This window comes from Suncus etruscus, chromosome 5 (assembly GCF_024139225.1).
Source record: "Suncus etruscus isolate mSunEtr1 chromosome 5, mSunEtr1.pri.cur, whole genome shotgun sequence".
NCBI lineage: Eukaryota > Metazoa > Chordata > Mammalia > Eulipotyphla > Soricidae > Suncus > Suncus etruscus.
The window spans coordinates 135,478,571-135,498,810 of record NC_064852.1 but is presented as its reverse complement, the minus strand read 5'-3'; the positions used below and the strand labels follow the sequence as shown (position 1 = coordinate 135,498,810).

Sequence of the window (20,240 nt, the reverse complement as noted above, 5' to 3'; positions counted from 1 at the left end):
TTTGGAGGTCATGATTTTCTGTCAGGCTTTCATTGTCTATAGAGATGTCATTTTTTTTCTCTCCTCTCTTTTAATAACTTTATATGGGATTTAATCTCAATACTTTGCACTTGCTCATTTTTATATGAAATTAGTTTTCCCAAACTTATAGAAAAGTTAAAGTTCAAGAGAAACCATTCTATCTTTACAGTTTTTTTTATTTTCTTACTGTGTTAAAAATAGGGGCATCTTGCTTTTTGCTATTTCTTGACTGTATCACTCCCACACTTTAAAGGAAACCTTTTACATTTTCATTGTTTTTGTCCTGCTCAATTTTTATTTCCTATTTCTGCACTCTGCCACGCTTGCAGTGTTTCTTCTGCACCCTGTTTTTTATACTTAACATCAAATTTGCTAAAGCAGAGAAAGTAACTTTCAAACTCCAGTTTCAATATGACAGAACAAGGGAAATGGTGGTCTTGGAGATGAGAAATAAAAAATGAGTATTCACAGAAAAATATTACTTTGAAGAGTAACTTCAATTTTAGTTGAGATCCATTTACTAGTATATTCTGGGCTATTCTGTCTGCACTTCCATTATTTTTCCCTACAATTCACTACAATTTTTTGAAACTGGTTTTCCTTTGCTTTATGTTTGGTAGTGTTTATATTGCGGTTTCCTATAATTACTTAGGTTGATTACTGGTAAAGAGATAAAGCAAATATTTTTCACACTAATGAATATCATCAATTTTTGTGTATTAATTTTGTAGTTGACGGTTTTGCTATATTAGTTTATAGTTTCTAGGAAATTTTTTTGTGGACCCTTTAGAGTTTTCAATGTATATCATTATGTCATCTGCAAATAGATATAATTTGACTTCCAGTGTGGGGATCCTTTTGATTTCCTTTTCTTGCCTATTGTTGTTGCTAGGATTTAATGTTGAATAAAAGTGGGAATTGAACATTTTTGTTTGTCTAATATCAGTGAGAATGATTTTAGTTTTTCACTATTTTTTTTTTTTTGTTTTGTTTTAGGGTCACATCTGGCAGTGCTCAGGGGTTACTCCTGCTCAGAAATCGCTCCTGGCAGGCTCAGGGGACCATATGGGATGCAGGGATTTGAACCACCGTCCTTCTTCATGAAAGCAAACACCTTACCTCCATGCTATCTATCCGGCCCCAGTTTTTCACTATTAAGAATAATATTTTTGGGCCCGGAGAGATAGCACAGAGGCATTTGCCTTGCAAGCAGCCGATCCAGGATCAAAGATGGTTAGTTCAAATCCCGGTGTCCCATATGGTCCCTCGTGCCTGCCAGGAACTATTTCTGAGCAGACAGCCAGGAGTAACCTCTGAGCACCACCGGGTGTGGCCCCCTCAAAAAAAAAATAATATTTTTTCACAACAAGTAATATTGACTATTGGCTTTTTATAAAATAGATAGCTGTTACTATATTGAGGAAGATTACTATCTGTTTTTTTTTTGGGGGGGGGCCACACCCGGCGGTGCTCAGGGGTTACTCCTGGCTGTCTGCTCAGAAATAGCTCCTGGCAGGCACGGGGGACCATATGGGACACCGGGATTCGAACCAACCATCTTTGGTCCTGGATCGGCTGCTTGCAAGGCAAATGCCCGCTGTGCTATCTCTCCGGGCCCGGAAGATTACTATCTTGATGAGGGTTCCTTTCACCTCTATTTTATTGAGACTATTGTTTTTTTTTTTTTATCATGAATGGATGTTGGATCTTTTCAAAAGCTTTCTCTGCATTAATTGATATAACCAACATGATTTTTATTTTCCTTTTATTCATGTGGTGTATTATGTTAATTGACTTGCATGCATTAAACCATTCTGGGATGAATCCCACTTGATCATCATGTATGTTTTTTTTTTTTTTACACCAGGTGGTGCTCAGGGGTTACCTGGCTCTACACTCAGAAATTATAGATGACTTTGTGTTCAGTAATTACTCCTGGTGGTGTGAGGGAACCACATAGTATGCTAGGGATCAAACCTAGGTTGGCTGCATGCATGGCAAACACTCTACCCACTGCACACTCCAGTCCCAAGTGTATGATTTTTTTTTTTTTTGGTGTTCTGTTGTATTCAGTTTGCTAGGATTTTGTTTAGGATTTTTGCATCAATGTTTCTGAAGGGGATTGGTCTGAAATTTTCTATTTTTGGTAGTATCTCTGTCAGCTTTGGCTATCAGTATAATGATAGAAGATTAGAAGATGTTAGGAAGGATTCTTATTTCTCTGTCTCTCTCTGTCTCTGTCTCTCTCTGTCTCTCTCTGTCTCTCTCTGTCTCTGTCTCTCTGTCTCTGTCTCTGTCTCTGTCTCTCTGTCTCTGTCTCTGTCTCTCTCTGTCTCTCTGTCTGTCTCTGTCTCTCTCTGTCTCTCTGTCTGTCTGTCTGTCTGTCTGTCTCTCTCTCTCTCTCTCTCTCTCTCTCTCTCTCTCTGTGTTTTGTTTTTTGGGTCACAACCAGCAGCACTCAGGAGTTGCTCCTGGCAGGCTCGGGAGACCATATGGGATGCCGGGATTTGAACCACCATTCTTATACATGCAAAGCAAATGCTTTACCTCCATGCCATCTCTCTGGCCCCTTCTCTGATGTTTTAAAAGAACTTAATAACCAGTGGAGGTAAGTCTTTTCTGTAGGTTTGATAAAACACACCTATAAACCCATCTGGATCAGGAATTTTATCTTGGGGAAAGTCTTAATTGTTCTTTCAATTTCCTTCCTTGTAATTGACCTGCCAGACTTTCTACTTCTTCCACATTTAACTTTGGAAGATTATATATTTCTAGGAATCTGTCCATTTCTTTTAGATTCTCCAGCTTAACAGAGTAGAATTGATCGTAGTAAGCTCTCCTGATGTCTTAAATTTCTGGAAGTTATTGTAATTCCTCTCCTTCATTTCTGATCTGATTTATTTGAGCACTTTTTATTTTTTTCCCTCTGAATCTAGCAATCCACACCAACACTGGTTGTTTTGTTCTTTTTGCTATGTGCCATTCTCCGTGGTGTGAAGTAGTATCTCATTGTTTTGATTTGCATTTCTCTGATGATCAGTGTTATAGAGAATGTTTTTATATGCCATTTGTATTTCTTCTTTGAAAAAGATTCTGTTGGATTGTGGTCTTGGTGCAGACAGACCCAGGGCCCGTCCTGGGGCTTCGCGAAAATGTTCTACCACATCTCCCTGGAACATGAGATCCTGCTGCACCCGTGCTACTTTGGTCCCAGCCTGCTCAACATCGTGAAGCAGAAGCTTTTCACCGAAGTGGAGGGCACCTGCACAGGCAAGTATGGCTTTGTGATTGCCGTCACCACCATTGACAACATTGGTGCTGGTGTGATCCAGCCAGGCCGAGGATTTGTCCTGTATCCAGTCAAGAACAAGGCCATTGTTTTCCGGCCCTTTAAAGGAGAGCTTGTGGATGCCATCGTCACCCAGGTTAACAAGGTCGGACTCTTCACTGAAATTGGACCCATGTCCTGCTTCATCTCGCGACATTCCATCCCGTCAGAGATGGAGTTTGATCCTAATTCCAACCCCCCATGTTACAAGACTATGGATGAGGACATTGTTATTCAGCAGGAAGATGATATTCGGCTGAAAATCGTGGGCACCCGTGTGTACAAGAATGACATTTTTGCGATTGGCTCTCTGATGGATGATTACTTGGGGCTTGTGAGCTGAGCGCCAGGGCCAGGCCCCCACTTGGTCCTTATCACGAAGGTGTGACTGTCATGGTTTTCCTGTTGTTCAGAGATTGCCTTTGGTGCCTGTGGGAGAGCCAGGAAGGCCCCAGAAAAGCACCTGGTCCTTCTTGTACCTTTTCTTTTCTTTTTTCTTTTTGTAAACTGTGTCTTCTACCATAAAAGATTTTGGTTTCTCATTAAATGTTTATCTTCTTTATTTTTTAATAAATAATATCTTTATTTTAAAAAAAGATTCTGTTCATCTCTTCTGTCCATTTTTTGGTGGGGCTGGATTTTTTCTTGTAAAGTTCTATCAGTGCCTTAAATATCATTGATATCAACCCCCTATCAGATGAGTTGTTTACAAATACTTTCTCCCATTCTATGCACTGTCTTTGTTTTTTGGTTTTTGCTTCCTTTGAGGTGCAGAAGCTTCTTAATAAAATGTAGTCGCTCTTGATTATCTGTGCACTTCTTTGGTCAGTGGTGTTTCATCTCTGAAGATGCCTTTAGCTTCCATGTTATGGAGTGTTCGGCCCACATTGTCCTCTATGTATCTTATAGATTTAGATCTGATATCAAGGTCTTTAATCCATTTCTTTTCCTTTTTTTTTTTTTTTTTTTTTGGTCACACCCGGTGATGCTCAGGGGTTACTTCTGGCTATGCACTCAGAAATCGCTTCTGGCTTGTTTAATCCATTTCAAGATGAATTTTGTGCTCAGCATTAGAATGAGGTCTGTATTACTTTTTTTCTTTTTGGTGTAGCTAATCACTTTTCTCAACACTACTTATTGAAAAGACTCTCCTTGCTACTCTATGTCTCTTAATTGATACATTTATCCCATTGACATTGAGAAATTATCATTATAGAGTTTTGTGTTATTCTTCTGTAGGATTTTGGAGTGTTTGTGGGACTCATCTTGTTTTCAAGTAGCCCCTTCAGTCCTTCTTGTAAAGATGGTTTCGAGTCTATGAGGTTCTTGATTTGTTGTTTATTTGTGAAATTGTTTATTATTCCTAAAATCTGAATGAGATTCTGGGTGAAGAATTCTTGGCAAGGTGTTCATTTGGGCTTGGAAGGTCTCATTTGGTAAATGTGTTGTAAGTGTTACTTGTATGTAATTTCCTTTGCTGCTTACAGTATTCTATTTCTTTGGTTTTCATAATTTTAATTAGGATGTTGTTTGAATTTTTTAAAAATTTCTTTTAGCCGCTTGGATCTGGGTGCAAATCTCACTCATATCTCTGGGAACTTTTCAACAACGATGCCTTTGACTGTTGCTTCTTCATCAGATTGCCTTCCTTGCCCCCTAAAGCCCCAAAGCTGTTTTCTTGTCAATTCATTCCAAAGTTCTCCTGCCATCCTTTTATTTATTTTAGGGCTTTCCATCTTCTGCCATCTATCTCACTGTTTTAAATAACTACATAATCTTGATAAAATAATTTTTGAAGTATAGCTTTCAAATTGAATTTGATGAACTATTGTATTATTCATAAATCAGAAATATTTTTTAAAACTTGATTGATTGATTGGTTGGTTGGTGTTGGGCCACACCCAGCGGTGCTCAGAGGTTACTCCTGGCTTTGCACTCAGAAATCGCCCCTTCCAGGCTGGGGGACCATATGGGATGCCGGGAATCAAACTGGGTCCCTCCCTGGTCAGCCACATGTAAGACAAATGCCCTACCACTGTGCTATGTCTCCGGCCCCAATCAGAAACATTTAATTAAGACTACAAATGTAACTCCACTTATGATGATCATAAGAAGTATCCCAAATGAAAATTTTTTTTTGTAGTTTTTGGGTCACACCTGGCAGTGCTCAGGGGTTACTCCTGGCTCCATGCTCAGAAATTGCTCCTGGCAGGCATGGGGTCCATATGGGATGCCAGGATTCGAACCGATGACCTTCTGCATGAAAGGCAAATGCCTTACTTCGATGCTATCTCTCCGGCCCCCCAAATTAAAAAAGTTTTAAAGAAAAATTTAAAATTGGAAGGAAGAATATCTAAGATAAAATTGATATTTAAACATTTGGAAATATGGGTAACTTATTTTCTTACATATTCTTGAACTTTTTCTGAGGGTTTTAGTCTGATGTATATACTTTGATTATAAATGGTAAAATGTTTTGGAAGATTTGGAAGTTACGCATCATTTTTCTTTTTGTCAAAGTCTTTTCTTTGAGCAAAATTAAAGGGACTATTTATCTTGATTAACTTAGATGTTGAAACATTGAGTTATACCATTGACCCTACAATGAATACCTGCAGACCTCCTGAAGAATGACAAATTAGCAAGGATACTCATTGCCTGCTTACTCTTTTTTTTCAACTCCAGTGAGGCTGAGGCCTTAACCTCTCTCTTTGTTAACCCCTCACAGATGGTTCCCCAGCCATGTCCAGGCCCTGGTGACTACTAGGAGCTGGTGCTGGTATTGGTGACCTTGCCTCACAGGTCTTTGGAAACTGTTGTGTTAAGTGCCAAGGCACTTGTATCCTTGAATGCTATGTCATTCCTAAACTTAAACTTAGTGCCCAGTCATCACAGTGCTCATCTGGTTCCCATTCAGGTCTTCCTGTAAACCAGATATTGACAATCTTGAGCCCTGAGTCACCTCTCTCACAAGGTTTTCTACATGACTTAAAGATGTTCCAAACATTTGTGATTATGGTTTGTATCTTCTCAAACCTAGCGCAAATGTATGTCTCGAATACAGCCACAAAAGAAGCTGCAAACTGCAGCCAGAGTGCTGGCAAAACTACATCCCCTGTGTTAGCAGAAACTACTCACCTTCTTTACTGCCCTGCAAGATTGGCTACTTCTTCCATGGCAGCTCTGAGACCATCACATGTCTGTCAGGAGAGACCAGATCTTTGCTCTCTTGCTATTGCTCGGCTTCTGTGTGTTCCCAGCAGAATGAGACTTGATTCAGCTGCCACTTCCGTCCACCCCCTGCTTTTCCTGGGACACAGGTGGTGGGAAGAGAATTGGTGTTTTCAACCCACACACAGAATCTTGGGCTGTTTATTCTCTTTTAGAGAGCAGAGTAAGTGCCCTGTGTTTCATATTCTGAAAGTTTTAAAAGCCTTTTATACATTCTGGATTTCTACATTAGTTTAACTTCTTTTCCAGAAAATTCAGGTCACTATTCTATGGAAGAATGGACTGAATTTAAAGTAATTTATTTAGGAAAAAAACTTATTACTTGTGGTAATAGCGAGCCTGATTTATCCCTAATGATTTTTTTCAAATCTTCTACATAGTTCTCCCCTTCTTCTTACAAACTAATTTTTGTTAAAATAAACTTGCTTAAAAATAAATGATGATTAAAGGATATGAAGATTGTATCTTGGGGCCAGAGAGATAGCATGGAGGTAGGGCATTTGCCTCACATTCAGGAGGACGGTGGTTCAAATCCCAGCATCCCATATGGTCCCCAGATAGGAAAGGAAGAAGTAAAGTTCTCACTGCTTGCAGATGACAAGATACTGCATTTAGAAAACCCAAAAGACTAACACAAAGTTTCTAGAAACAATAGATTCATATAGCAAAATGACAGACTACAAAGTTAACACACAAAAATTAATGGCTTTCTTGTACTCCAATAATGATAGAGAAGAAATGGACATTAAAAAAATCCCATTCAGGGCCCGGAGAGATAGCACAGTGGCGTTTGCCTTGCAAGCAGCCGATCCAGGACCAAAGGTGATTGGTTCGAATTCCGGTGTCCCATATGGTCCCCCCATGCCTGCCAGGAGCTATTTCTGAGCAGACAGCCAGGAGTAACCCCTGAGCACCGCCGGGTGTGACCCAAAAAAACAAAAACAAAAAAATCCCATTCACATTAGTGTCACAAAAAAATCAAATATCAAGAAGAAAAAAGAATAAATAAAAAATCAAATATCTTGGAGTCAACTAAAGACATGAAGGGCCTATACAAAGAAAACTACAAAACTCTGCTTCAAGAAATAAAATATAACACAAGGAAATAGAGACACATACCCTGCTTATGGATTGGGAATATTAGCATAATTAAAATGGCAATATTCCCCAAAGCATTGTATAGATTTAATGCAATTCCTCTAAGGATACCCATGACATTCTTTAAAGAAGTGGATAAAACACTCCTGAAATTCATTTGGAACAATAAACATCCACAAAAGCGACCACAACCCTTAGGAAAAAGAATATGGGAGGTATCACTTTCCCCAAATTTAAATTGTATTACAAAGCTATAGTCATTAAAACAGCATGGTATTGAGGAGCAGAGGGAGGGGCCGGGCAGATAGCTGGCTTCCGGTGCCTTGATCCTGGAGGCCAGCTCTTCCAAGGTGTGGGGTTAGGGGCCACCCCATTCCGGAGACTTACTCCATAGCTTAGGGGTGCTGGGAGGCTTGGCAGGCCCCCAGCCGTTCCCCTATTTTTTCCCTAAACTCTAGGCCTGGCCTGAGTGCCACCTCGGGTGGCCTGCTGTGGGTTCCAGGTGGGCTCTATTAGGGGTCCCCAGGCTTCCCCTCCTACTCTAGGGGGGAGGAGCAGAGGGAGGGGCCAGGCAGATAGCTGGCTTCTGGTGCTTTGATCCTGGAGGCCAGCTCTTCCCAGGTATGGGGTTAGGGGACACCCCATTCCGGAGGCTTACTCCCTAGCTTGGGGGGGTGCTGGGAGACTTGGCAGGCCCCCTGCCATTCCCCTATTTCTCCTCTACTCCAGGCCTTCCCTGGTTGCTGGCCCAGGTGGACTCTATAGTGGTCGTCAGGCTTTCCCCCTTTCTCTCCCTACAGTAAGTGGGGGGCACATGGGGTGGATGGCGGGACATTATGTTGTACATTCACTGGTATTTTTTTTTTCCTCATTGGTCTCCATTTCAAAAACCATGCGGGGTCTAGTGCCCCCGTGCATACCATATATATTTAAAATAAAAATGGGAGGATGGATTCTCAGGCTTGGAAGAAACCAGTTTGGTCTCAATATTTGAATATTGTAGATATAGTCCTTAACTGCTATAACTGTTATTGAATATCCCCTTAAACGGTGACAATTGTGTCCACTGTCTTAAGTTAGATTTTTTATTTTCCCCACTTTTTATCTTTTTTTCTCTTTGTGAACTGTTCAATAAGGAATTTTGGTGAAAGAGTTTCTCAGTTTAATGCTTATGTTTGATCCAGGTCACGGGGATTGTTGGACTTGTTCTTGCGGCCCCCTGATGCACTGGTAATGCCAGGTGGCATTATTCCTTGTTTTCATGGGCACATTAAAATGGAAAATACTATACATACAAATAAGTTCTTATCTAGTAGAGATAGGAGCACACAAATCCTGGGGTGCAATGGGACCTTACACCCTGAACATTGACATGATGACCTGGCACAGGCCTCAGATGTTTGGGCATTCTCCATTCACCATTGAACCAGGGAAGCCATGTATGAAACCTCCAAAGTTGTCTATGACATCACCTGGAAGAATCCTCTACCAGGGAAGACCCTACTGCTGCTCTGTCATCAATTTACTCAAAAAAGTCTTCCCTTAACACTGAGAAGATTTAAGCAACAAAAACAACGACCTGCGTACTGGACAGGGCTATCTGCATTGCCCTTTAATTGTGAGTTGAAATTAGACGATGCTATGCACCATCCTGACTTCAATGTTGGATATAAAGATTCCAGGATCTTCAATACAGAAACATGAATCCAACAACAGAGACTGTGTGAAAAATAAAACTGTATTGGCACTATAGACAATGACCTGGATTGGATAAACTAGTTTGCCTGGAGCTTAGAATTGGACTTATGTCAGGAAACTTCAGAGGTAAGGTCTCCTTGTATTTAGGCCAATGTTTTTTCCTTTCCATGTCCCCCATACTTTGTTGGGCCTATGCAAACGATAATTGCCAATCTAACACTGTTTTTTACAGTGCTCCTTTGACTCTAAACCTTTAAGAAACCACTTGTAAAACCATCTGGAACTGCACTTTTGTTTTTGTTTAGTTTCAATTTCCATTCTTGAATATGTCTGTTGGTGTTTTTTGCTATTTGTTCCATTAAGTCTTGAATGGCTTTGGGATTCTAAAACTATGTTTATTTCCTCTGGATGATTCAATTTAGTTAAAGTTAGTCCAGACATTCTGGATGGGGGGAGAGGGAGGAAGAAGAGGGAGAAAAGGAGAGGAGAGAGTAGGGGAGTGGAGGAGAGGAAAGAAAAGAAAAAAATGTATATCTTAGAGAAAGGCAGGGGAGAAGGCATTAAAGGAGGATGGGAGGGAAATTGGAGATATCAGTGGTGGGAAATGTGCACTGGTAAAGGGTATTGTATATTGTATGACTTTAACTGTGGAAAAAACAACAAATGTATTATGAACAATCTTATAGCTATGGTGTTTAAGTGAAGTAATTAATAAAAAATGGAATTGCTGAGTCATATGGAAGAATTTAAAATAATTTATAAGAATTTTCAAATATATTCAATAAGTATTTGACCAACTTTTTAAATGTATTTAAAAACTAATAAATAAAAACTAATGAAATAAAATATCATCCTTAACTACTTGTGAATGATTATCTCTTCTTATGTAATAATAATACTATTTAACAAAATCATAAAAAAAACAACAACATGGTATTGGAATAAAGACTGACCCTCAGATCAGTGGAATAGACTTGAGTATTCAGAGAATGTTCCGCAGACATACAATCAATTCATCTTTGATAAAGGGGCAAGAAATGCAAAATGAAGCAAGGAAAGTCTCTTCAACAAGTATGTTGGGACAACTGGCCAGCCAATTGCAAAAAAGTTAACGCAGACCTTCATCTAACACCACGCACAAAGGCCAAATTCAAATGCATTAAAGACCTTTGATATCAGGCCTGAAACCATAAGGTATATAGAAAACACGTAGGTAAAACACTCCATAACATTGAGACTAAAGGCATCTTCAAGGAGAAAACAGCACTCTCCAAACAAGTGGAAGCAGAGATAAAAAGATGGGACTATATTAAGCTGAGAAGCTTCTGCACCAGAAAGGAAATCGTGCCTAGGATACAAAAGCCACACACAGAATGGGAGAAACTATTCACCCAATACCCATCAGATAAGGGGCTAATATCCAAAATATAAAAGGCACTGACAGAACTTAAAAAAAAATCTAACCCCATCAAAAATGGGGAGAAGTAATGAACAGACTCTTTGTAAAAGAAGGAATGCAAATGGCTAAAAGGCACATGAAAAGATGTTCCACATCACTAATCATCAGAGTGATGCAAATCAAAACAAAAATTTTTAATCTTATGCCACAGAGACTAGCACACATCACAAAGAAAAAGAACAATCAGTGCTGGTGAGGATGTAGAAAGAAACTCTTAATTTACTGCTGGTGGGTATGCCGTCTAGTCCAGCCCTTATAGAAACAATATGGAGGTTCCTCAAAAAAACTGGAAATTGAGCTCCTATATGATCCAGCTATACCACTCCTACTGATATACCCTAGGAACACAAAAATACAATACAAAAATTTCTTTCTCACACCTATAGTCACTGCAGCACTATTCACATAGCCAGACTCTGGAAACAACTAAGATGCCCTTCAACAGATGAATGACTAAAGAAACTAAGTACATATGCACAATGGAATATGATGCAGCCGACAGGACAGATGAAGTCATTATATTTTTCAATACATGGATATACATGGAATCTATTATGCTGAGTGAAATAAGTTATAAGGAGAGAGATAGGCACAAAATACTCTCACTCGTCTATGGGTTTTAAGAAAAATAAGACATTATTATAATAAAGCCCAGAGACAATAGAAAAGAGGACTTCAAGGACCAGCTTACAATATGAAGCTTACCACAAAGATTGGTGAGTGCAGTTAGAGAAATAATTACACTGACAACTATCATATCAATGTTAAGGAGTGAGAGAAGTAGAATGCTGCTCTCAAATGCAGGAAGGTGGGGGAAGGAGGAAGGGGACATTGGCGATGGGAAAGTTGTACTGGTAAAGGTGGGTATTCCTTATATGACTGAAATGCAACTACAATCATGTCTGTAATTGAGGTGCTTAAAATATTATTTAAAAAGTAATATGCTCAAGTTTTCTACAAAGTCACATGTATTCAGCAAGAATACACATTGATGGAAGGTAATCCTCTTTGTCCTTCGATTTTGAATATAAATTAACACAACTTTGTGTACTTAGAAAGTTAATAGCTAAAAACAATCACTTTAAGGTGATATGTAACTTGAAAGCATTCTTTGAAAGAATCATCTATTCTTCTTGAGTGGAAAGAACTTAATCCTCTTTGTGGTAAATTCTGAGGAAAATAGATTTGCTGTTTTCACAATCCTTTCTGAAGTAAACTATTTTGCCTAGGATAAAATAATGTCTGCACTGTAAGTTTCACCAATTGCTAAAACAATTGATTTTCTAAGGGTTAATAAAATTTTCTATGTTCACATAGAATCTTTAAAATAATGCAATTTCTCACAACAGTAAGTTCTTATTTCAACTGAAACCAGGGCTCAAGTGTAACACTGTTATATTTAAGTTAAAACTTTTGAAATATTAGTGATTAGCATTACAATTAATTTAGGAAAGAAAATTGGTTCACTATGTAATACTGAAAATCAAAGAAAGTAGAAGCATGAAGTTTAATATGAACTCTCAAAGTGACTGAAGAGGCTTCACTTTGGGAATTCATTGGGAGATACACACTTTTGTGGTACAGTAAGACAGAATGTTTCACTCCTACAAATTTAAATCTTAGTAGGCTGCTCATTGAATTCAGTTCTAGGAGCACTATGATTAATTGTACAAAAGATATCTATGTGTGTCAAGCTTCCATTAATGCTTTGGCTCTACTGCCTCCTCCTGCTGCTGTCATATTAGTATATATTAATCTTGTCTTTGGTGATTGTGTACTCTAGCTTTCTCTCTACCAACCTATCACCATTTCGAATTGAATTATGGAACTTAGTCCAATGGAAGCCATTTCCTATGTATTTTCTGATCTTCAGAAGACAGACACAGAGATATGTAGAGGGTGGCACTGTAATATTGAAGGCCCACTGATCTCAAGGGAGTCAATCAATCATAACATAAAATGGAATGGTGAAAAACAGCTTCATTATCAACAAGTCATCAACATGTAAGATGGCAGATTTATGTTCCTAGAGAACCATATTCCCTGCATGATCATAAGTTTCAGTTGGAAAAGGAATAGGAGGTATATATTTTTAATAAGGGTAATTTTCTGAGTGATAGGATTCTAATTGTCAATAAATTCTCTTGTTGGTGGTTAACCTGAAATGTAATATCTTTGTATAGCATTTGAAGGAATGACTAGAAAAGGAAATGCCCTTTAGTTTCAGTGGTCCAAGTTCATATGGGTCCAATTGCTTGACTTGACTTTTGTGTTTTATACAGCCTTTGTTAAAGGCATGTCCTCTGAATTCCTCCCAATTTTGCCAAACTAGTAAATGTTATTTTTCCATTCTTAGATGAACGTACACTGGAGCTTTACAGAGGTTATGAAAAGTGATTATACATATTTCTATGATGGCTTAATGGAAAATATACTTATATAGTCTTGTTTTATTTTTAATTTATTTAAAATTTTTGACTTTGTGGGCCACACCTGGTAGTGCTAAGGGGTTACTACTGGCTCTGAGCTCAGAAACTGCTCGTGGAAGGCATGGAGGACCATCGTGGATGCCAGAAATTGAACCCAGGTCTGTCCTGGATTAGTCACGTGCAAGGCAAACACCCTTCCGCAGTGCTGTCTCTCTGGCCCTCTCATCTTGCTTTAAATCTAAGTCGAACAGAATGAGTGAGACCAGAATTGTTAAGTTGAATTATTGAGAAACAGTAAGTCATTATTTTAAGGCACTAAGTTTCATGATTGTTTATTATACACATTATTATGATAATTGATACTGATTGATATAAGCCAAGCTAATTTTAATTACCCAAGATATCTTTATTCTATATTTTTTATAAAAATGTCATAAAATTATTCTTATAATCACATTCAAGTTATCTCAAATTTTGTGACAAAGGGTCACAAAAGGCACTTCTTTTCAAAAGGCACTCATATACATTTAATTAGCTTATCTATTAAAAATAGTAAAGATACTCCATTTAGTGACTCCTCTAAATAATACACATTTTGCAAACAGAAATGGAAGTTTAATCTAATGATTCAAAAGTTGATATTTTTAATCCTCCTAGTTTTAGTATTTTGGGAGATGATATTACTGTCTATCACATAGGACTGTTGAAAGATTTAATTGAGTTACTTAGCTAAATAATTTAATATTAATTAAGTAAAAGTTAACTAAATGCATAAATAATTATTATTAGTATTTTTATTTCATTTATCTTTTGTTTTGTGTCCACTCCCATTAGCAGAGACTAGTTTGTCCAGTAATTGGTGTAGCCCCATCCCCCCATTCTTCCTGTGTAACCTTACCTACAGGAAAGACCTGCCCATGTCTGGGTGGGGTTGGTAGGTAACATAAAGGTTTGGCTTCAGGAGCAGAGGGGATTTTCATGGATGAAAGATGGAGGATGGAGAAGTAGCAGGAGGAGAGATGGCTTAAAGACAAGTTAGAATGCAGGGCTGAATAAGAATCCAGCGTAAATGGTTATGATAGGCCACACATATTGGCCAGGGCAAATAAAGATGTTATCTCCTGAAGAAGCCTGCCTGTGTGTGGATTTTCTCCTTGCTGCCACCCTGAACTGGTAAACCCAACAGCTGGTGGGGGTTTGAGACATGTGGTGCTGGGACTGCAGAGAAAGGCCCCTTCATTCATCCCATCACCATCCAGCTCCATCCAAAGGTCCTCTTTATTATTTTATACTACAGTTGGGGTGGGGTTACTTTTAGCAATACTCAAGAGACATTGTGGTGCTAGGGACAGAACTTGGGCTTCATATGTAAAGCATGTGCTCGGCTCAACCTACTGAGTTATCATTCTGAAACCTTATTTATTTATTTATTTATTTATTTATTTATTTATTTATTTATTTATTTATTGCTGTTTTTTGGGCCACATGTGGTGGCACTCAGGTATTATTTCTGGCTCTGTTCTCAGAAATTACTACTCCTGGCAGATTCAGGGGACCATATGGGATGCTGAAGATTGAATCTGAGTTGACCACATGCAAGGCAAATGCCATATCTACTGTACTATCATGTTAAAGACCCCCAGCCCTTTAATATTTTTAGATGCACATTTTGTATTAGTAGGAAATAACAAAATCGTATGTATAAAAAAGTATTTCATAAAGAGGTAAATTTTTGGAAAAATTTATTGAATTGAATAAATCTTACAATGTTTGAAATATTTTATCCCTTTTGCAATCACTTATTCAAAATGTGACTTAGACTTTTGCTGGTAGCAAGCAGCAGTAGCGAAGTAATAGCATTCTAGTTCAGTTTGGTAGCAAATGTTTATTCTATTATGTATTTTTTAAATATATTTTTTATTTAAACACCTTGATTACATACATGATTGTGTTGTTTGGGTTTCAGTCATGTAAAGAACACCACCCATCACCAGTGCAACATTCCCATCACCAATGTCCTAAGTCTCCCTGCTCTCCACCCAACCTCTGCCTGTACTCTAGACAGGCTTTCTATTTCCTTCATACATTCTCATTATTAGGATAGTTTGAAATGTAGTTATTTCTCTAACAAAACTCATCCCTGTTTGTGGTGAGCTTCATGAAGTGAGCTGTAACTTCTAACCCTTCTCTCTTTTGTGTCTGAAAATTATTATTACAAGAATGTCTTTTCATTTTTCTTAAAACCCATAGATGAGTGAGACGATTCTGCATTTTTTTCTCTCTCTCTGACTTATTTCACTCAGCATAATAGATTCCATGTACATCCATGTATAGGAAAATTTTATTGCTTCATCTCTCCTGACAGCTGCGTAATATTCCATTGTGTATATGTACCACAGTTTCTTTAGCCATTCGTCTGTTGAAGGGCATCTTGGTTGTTTCCAGAGTCTTGCTATGGTAAATATAGCTGCAATGAATACAGGTGTAAGGAAGGGATTGTTGTATTGTACTTTTGTGTTCCTAGGGTATATTCCTAGGAGTGGTATAGCTGGATCGTATGGGAGCTTGATTTCCAGTTTTTGGAGGAATCTCCATATTGCTTTCCATAAAGGTTGAACTATATGGCATTCCCACCAGCAGTGGATAAGAGTTCCTTTCTCTCCACATCCCTGCCAACACTGCTTGTTCTCATTCTTTGTGATGTGTGCCAATCTCTGGGGTGTGAGGTGGTACCTCATAGTTGTTTTGATTTGCATCTCCCTGATGATTAGTGATGTGGAGCATTTTTTTCAATTGTCTTTTGGCCATTTGTATTTCTTCTTTGTCAAAGTGTCTGTCCATTTCTTCTCCCCATTTTTTGATGGGATTAGATGGTTATTTCTTGTAAATTTCTGTCAGTGCCTTGTATATTTTGGAGATTAGCCCCTTATCTAATGGGTATTAGGTGAATAGTTTCTCCTACTCAGTGGGTGGCTCTTGAATCCTGGGCACTATATCCTTTGAGGAGCAGAAGCTTCAGCTTAATATATTCCCAACTGTTAATCTCTGCTTTCACTTGCTTACAGAGTGCAGTTTCCTCCTTGAAGATGCCTGTAGTCTCAATGTCCTGGAGTATTTTGCCTATGTGTTGTTCTATATATCTTATGGTTTCAGGTCTGATATGGAGGTCTTTAATCCATTTGGATTTTACCTTTGTACATGATGTTAACTGGGGGTCTAAGTTCAATTTTTTGCAAGTGGCTAGACAGTTATGCCAACACCACTTGTTGAAGAGGCTTTCTTTGCTCCATTTAGGATTTCTTGCTCCTTTATCAAAAATTAGGTGATTGTATGTCTGGGGAACATTTTCTGAGTATTCAAGTATATTCCACTGATCTGAGGTCCTGTTTTTATTCCAATACCATGCTGTTTTGATAACTATTGCTTTGTAGTAAAGTTTAAAGTTGGGGAAAATAATTCCTCCCATATTCTTTTTCCCAATGATTGCTTTAGCTATTCTAGGGTGTTTATTATTCCAAACGAATTTCAACAGTGCCTGATCCACTTCTTTGAAGAATGTCATGGGTATCTTTAGAGGAATTGCATTAAATCTGTACAATGCTTTGGGGAGTATTGCCATTTTGATGATGTTAATCCTGCCAATCCATGAGTAGGGTATGTGTTTCCATTTCTGCGTGTCCTCTCTTATTTCTTGGAGCATAGTTTTATAGTTTTCTTTGTATAGGTCCTTCACATTTTTAGTCAAGTTGATTCCAAGATATTTGAGTTTGTGTGGCAATATTGTAAATGGGGTTGTTTTCTTAATGTCCATTTCTTCCTTATTTCTATTATGTGTTCTAAAGCTCCCTTCCCCAAGTGTTTTTGGAGCTATAAAGTTTGAGGTGAATGATTCTGTAATAATAGAAAAATAGCTTTAAACTTGGCTTGAAATTTGCTGTGCTTCTTTGCTGAAAATCATACTAATTTCATGGCCATTCACTTATAAAGCTCTTTGTTCCCTGCTAACATTGTGACACTGGGCTTTTAAAATAATTACTTGTATTTTTTTGTTATATGCTGATTTAACTTTTTTTTTTTAATTTTATGTTTTTATTTAGCCTTTTATGTGCCTTTTTAATATTTTATATATATATTCTATGCAAATTGTGCTAAATGATTGAGGATGATTTCCCAGATGTAGTGTAAAAAGTTAAAATAGATGAGAAAAATAAGAGCAAAAAAGTAACTATTAGAAGATAATACGACGTAATTTAACTGTATAGGTATAAGTAACTTGAAATATCTATAGCTAAAATATTAATATAGATATTATACATTTCTACAGTTTTGGAGATGTATTGTAATTTTGCCATTTTAAAATCTAATATTTAATTAAAATATTAAATTTTTAAATTTTTATTTTATTTATTTATTTTTTATTTAAACACCTTGATTACATACATGATTGTGTTTGGGTTTCAGTCATGTAAAGAACACCACCCATCACCAGTGCAACATTCCCATCACCAATGTCCCAAGTCTCTCTCCTCCCCACCCGACCCCCGCCTGTACTCTAAACAGGCTCTCCATTTCCCTCATACAGTCTCATTATTAGGAAAGTTCAAAATGTAGTTATTTCTCTAACTAAACTCATCACTCTTTGTGGTGAGCTTCCTGTGGTGAGCTGGAACTTCCAGCTCTTTTCTCTTTTGTGTCTGAAAATTATTATTGCAAAAATGTCATTTTTCTTAAAACCCATAGATGAGTGAGACCATTCTGCGTTTTTCTCTCTCTCTCTGACTTATTTCACTCAGCATAATAGATTCCATGTACATCCATGTATAGGAAAATTTCATGACTTCATCTCTCCTGACAGCTGCATAATATTCCATGTTGAAGGGCTTCTTGGTTGTTTCCAGAGTCTTGCTATGGTAAATAGTGCTGCAATGAATATAGGTGTAAGGAAGGGGTTTTTATATTGTTTTTATTGTTTGTATTGTTTTGTTGTTCTATTTGTTGTATTGTTTTGTATTTTTTATATATTTTTATTTTAATCATAGTGGCCTATATATCATTGACAATGATATTTTAGGTACATATTAACATAAAATCAGGGGAATTCCCATCACCTAATTGTCCTCCCTCCACCTTCATTCCCATCCTACCTCCCATATCCTCCTCCCTCACCCCTGGAGCTGCCAGAATAAGTGGTCCCCTCTGTGCCTAGCTGACTACTTAGTGGTCCTACACCAGTTTGGTCTTGGTACCTCCCTTATTTTCTGCCCTAGTTGGGAGGCAGGACTAGATAGTTCAAGTTATGTGGTTTTGTTTGAAGAAGAGAAAAGTAATAAACTGGGGGAAAAAATCAAATATGCCGAAAATGGGCGGAGTCCTTCTGGAAGCTCTCATCCTAGTTTTGAGAGACGAAGGGGAAAAAGGAGGTGGAACACCACAACAGTACAAAGAGAAGTGTCAAATAAAACATCCAGTGAACACTCCAACAATAAAGATAAGCACCACATAAAGGCCATGGACTTAAGATAAAAAAAAAAAACATGGCAGAGCACATAAAGGAAGAAAAGAAAAGAAAAGAAGAAAAAAAACTAAATATGAACGGAAACAGCAACTTCAATAACCACATCAAAACAAATAAATTGGCAAAAACTAGATAAAAAATTTTTTTGTGCTTTTTGCCTTCTTTCTTTTTTTCTTCCCTCCTGCACAGGCACAGTAAATATTGGGGTCATTCAAAAAGGAATTTTCTTGGCCTAAGAAAAACAGGGTTTCTCCACCCTTGAAGTATATTGTCATGGGATTAACTATAGACTCTTTTCAGGTTCATTTACTCTCCCCTTGGTGCTTTTGTGGTGAATGGAAGACTTCTGCTCTGTCCTGAGTGATAAAATCAGACCTCTGTATCTAGAGATCTCAGTATCTGCACAGGTCAGGGAGTGGAATTTACTATGATATCTTTCTTTGTGGTTCTAGAAGTTCTGTTCCCTCCATGTCCTTTTAATCCGTTTTCTGTTGTTGGTGGTCTTGGTCTTTGCGCTGATCCTAGGATGGGGCTTGGGATAGCGTCTTTCATTATGTTTCCAGAACACCCCTTCCATTGAAATTGTCTCAGACAGACCTCCCTCTGGAACTAGAGATCATGGTTGTTGTGTAGGTCATAGCTCAAACCCTAGACTAGGGCTTTTTTTTTTTATTGGTCCCAGGATACATACAGTACGGTCATGGTTCTGTCAGCCAGTCATCTGTAAATCGCGATCTTGGCATTTGGACAGACTGAAGGGTGACAAGTCTCCTGACTTTGTCTTATTGTTAGCTGGTGAGGTAGGATAACTTGCTCTTAGGTCAAGTTGTTCCCAGTTTCCTCATTGTCAGGATATCATATTAGAGCTGACACTTGTTGATGTCTGAGCAGTATTAATGATGTCCTGAATGGGATGTTTCCTGTGGCTGTTGTGAAGAGCTGTGTCATTTCTGTCTGGGATCCAGTGTTCAAGGCTGGACAATTGGTGTCTAAGTTGGGTCTACGTGACATATTTTCAAGGTGGGAGATACCCCTGTATTGTAAAGAAGTATGAGTTCTTATCTTATTATTTTATTAATTTTTTATTTTTAATTTTGAGAACAAAGATGCAAATAAAGAGGACAAGGTAAAGTTACAGTGGAAGGACAATCACCCATAAACAGAATTCTCAGTAGTCCCATTGCTGATATCTTAACTTTGAACTTTCAACCAAAGAACATTAAGAAAAATAAAACAGAACCCATGTACAATTACTTTGTCCTTCAAGTCCCCAGATTATAGTACATAATAATAATATTTCTTAGCAGCACACAAAGCAATCTAAAGTCATAAAACTTATATAACTCCTTACACATTGAAGGCAAAGTACTTGTTTACATTTCCATGCACATGCATATTAGTTCTACCCACTTTTTATCTTGTCTTCTCTTTGTGAGCTGTTAGATAAGAAATTTTGATGGA

At 37.9% G+C, this 20,240-nt stretch overlaps 1 protein-coding gene across 1 annotated transcript; it reads left to right on the top strand.

The window, feature by feature from the left end:
* Positions 1-3,131: 3,131 nt before the first annotated feature.
* Positions 3,132-3,791, top strand: LOC126009188 (DNA-directed RNA polymerase II subunit RPB7-like). The gene has a single exon (XM_049773554.1). It carries the CDS (start codon positions 3,174-3,176, stop codon positions 3,690-3,692), a length of 519 nt encoding a protein of 172 aa, XP_049629511.1. The 5' UTR covers positions 3,132-3,173; the 3' UTR covers positions 3,693-3,791.
* The last annotated feature ends 16,449 nt before the right edge of the window (positions 3,792-20,240 follow it).

Coding starts and splice junctions, on each gene's coding strand:
- LOC126009188 (XM_049773554.1), top strand. CDS start 3,174: ATGTTCTACCACATCTCCCTGGAACATGAGATCCTGCTGCACCCGTGC.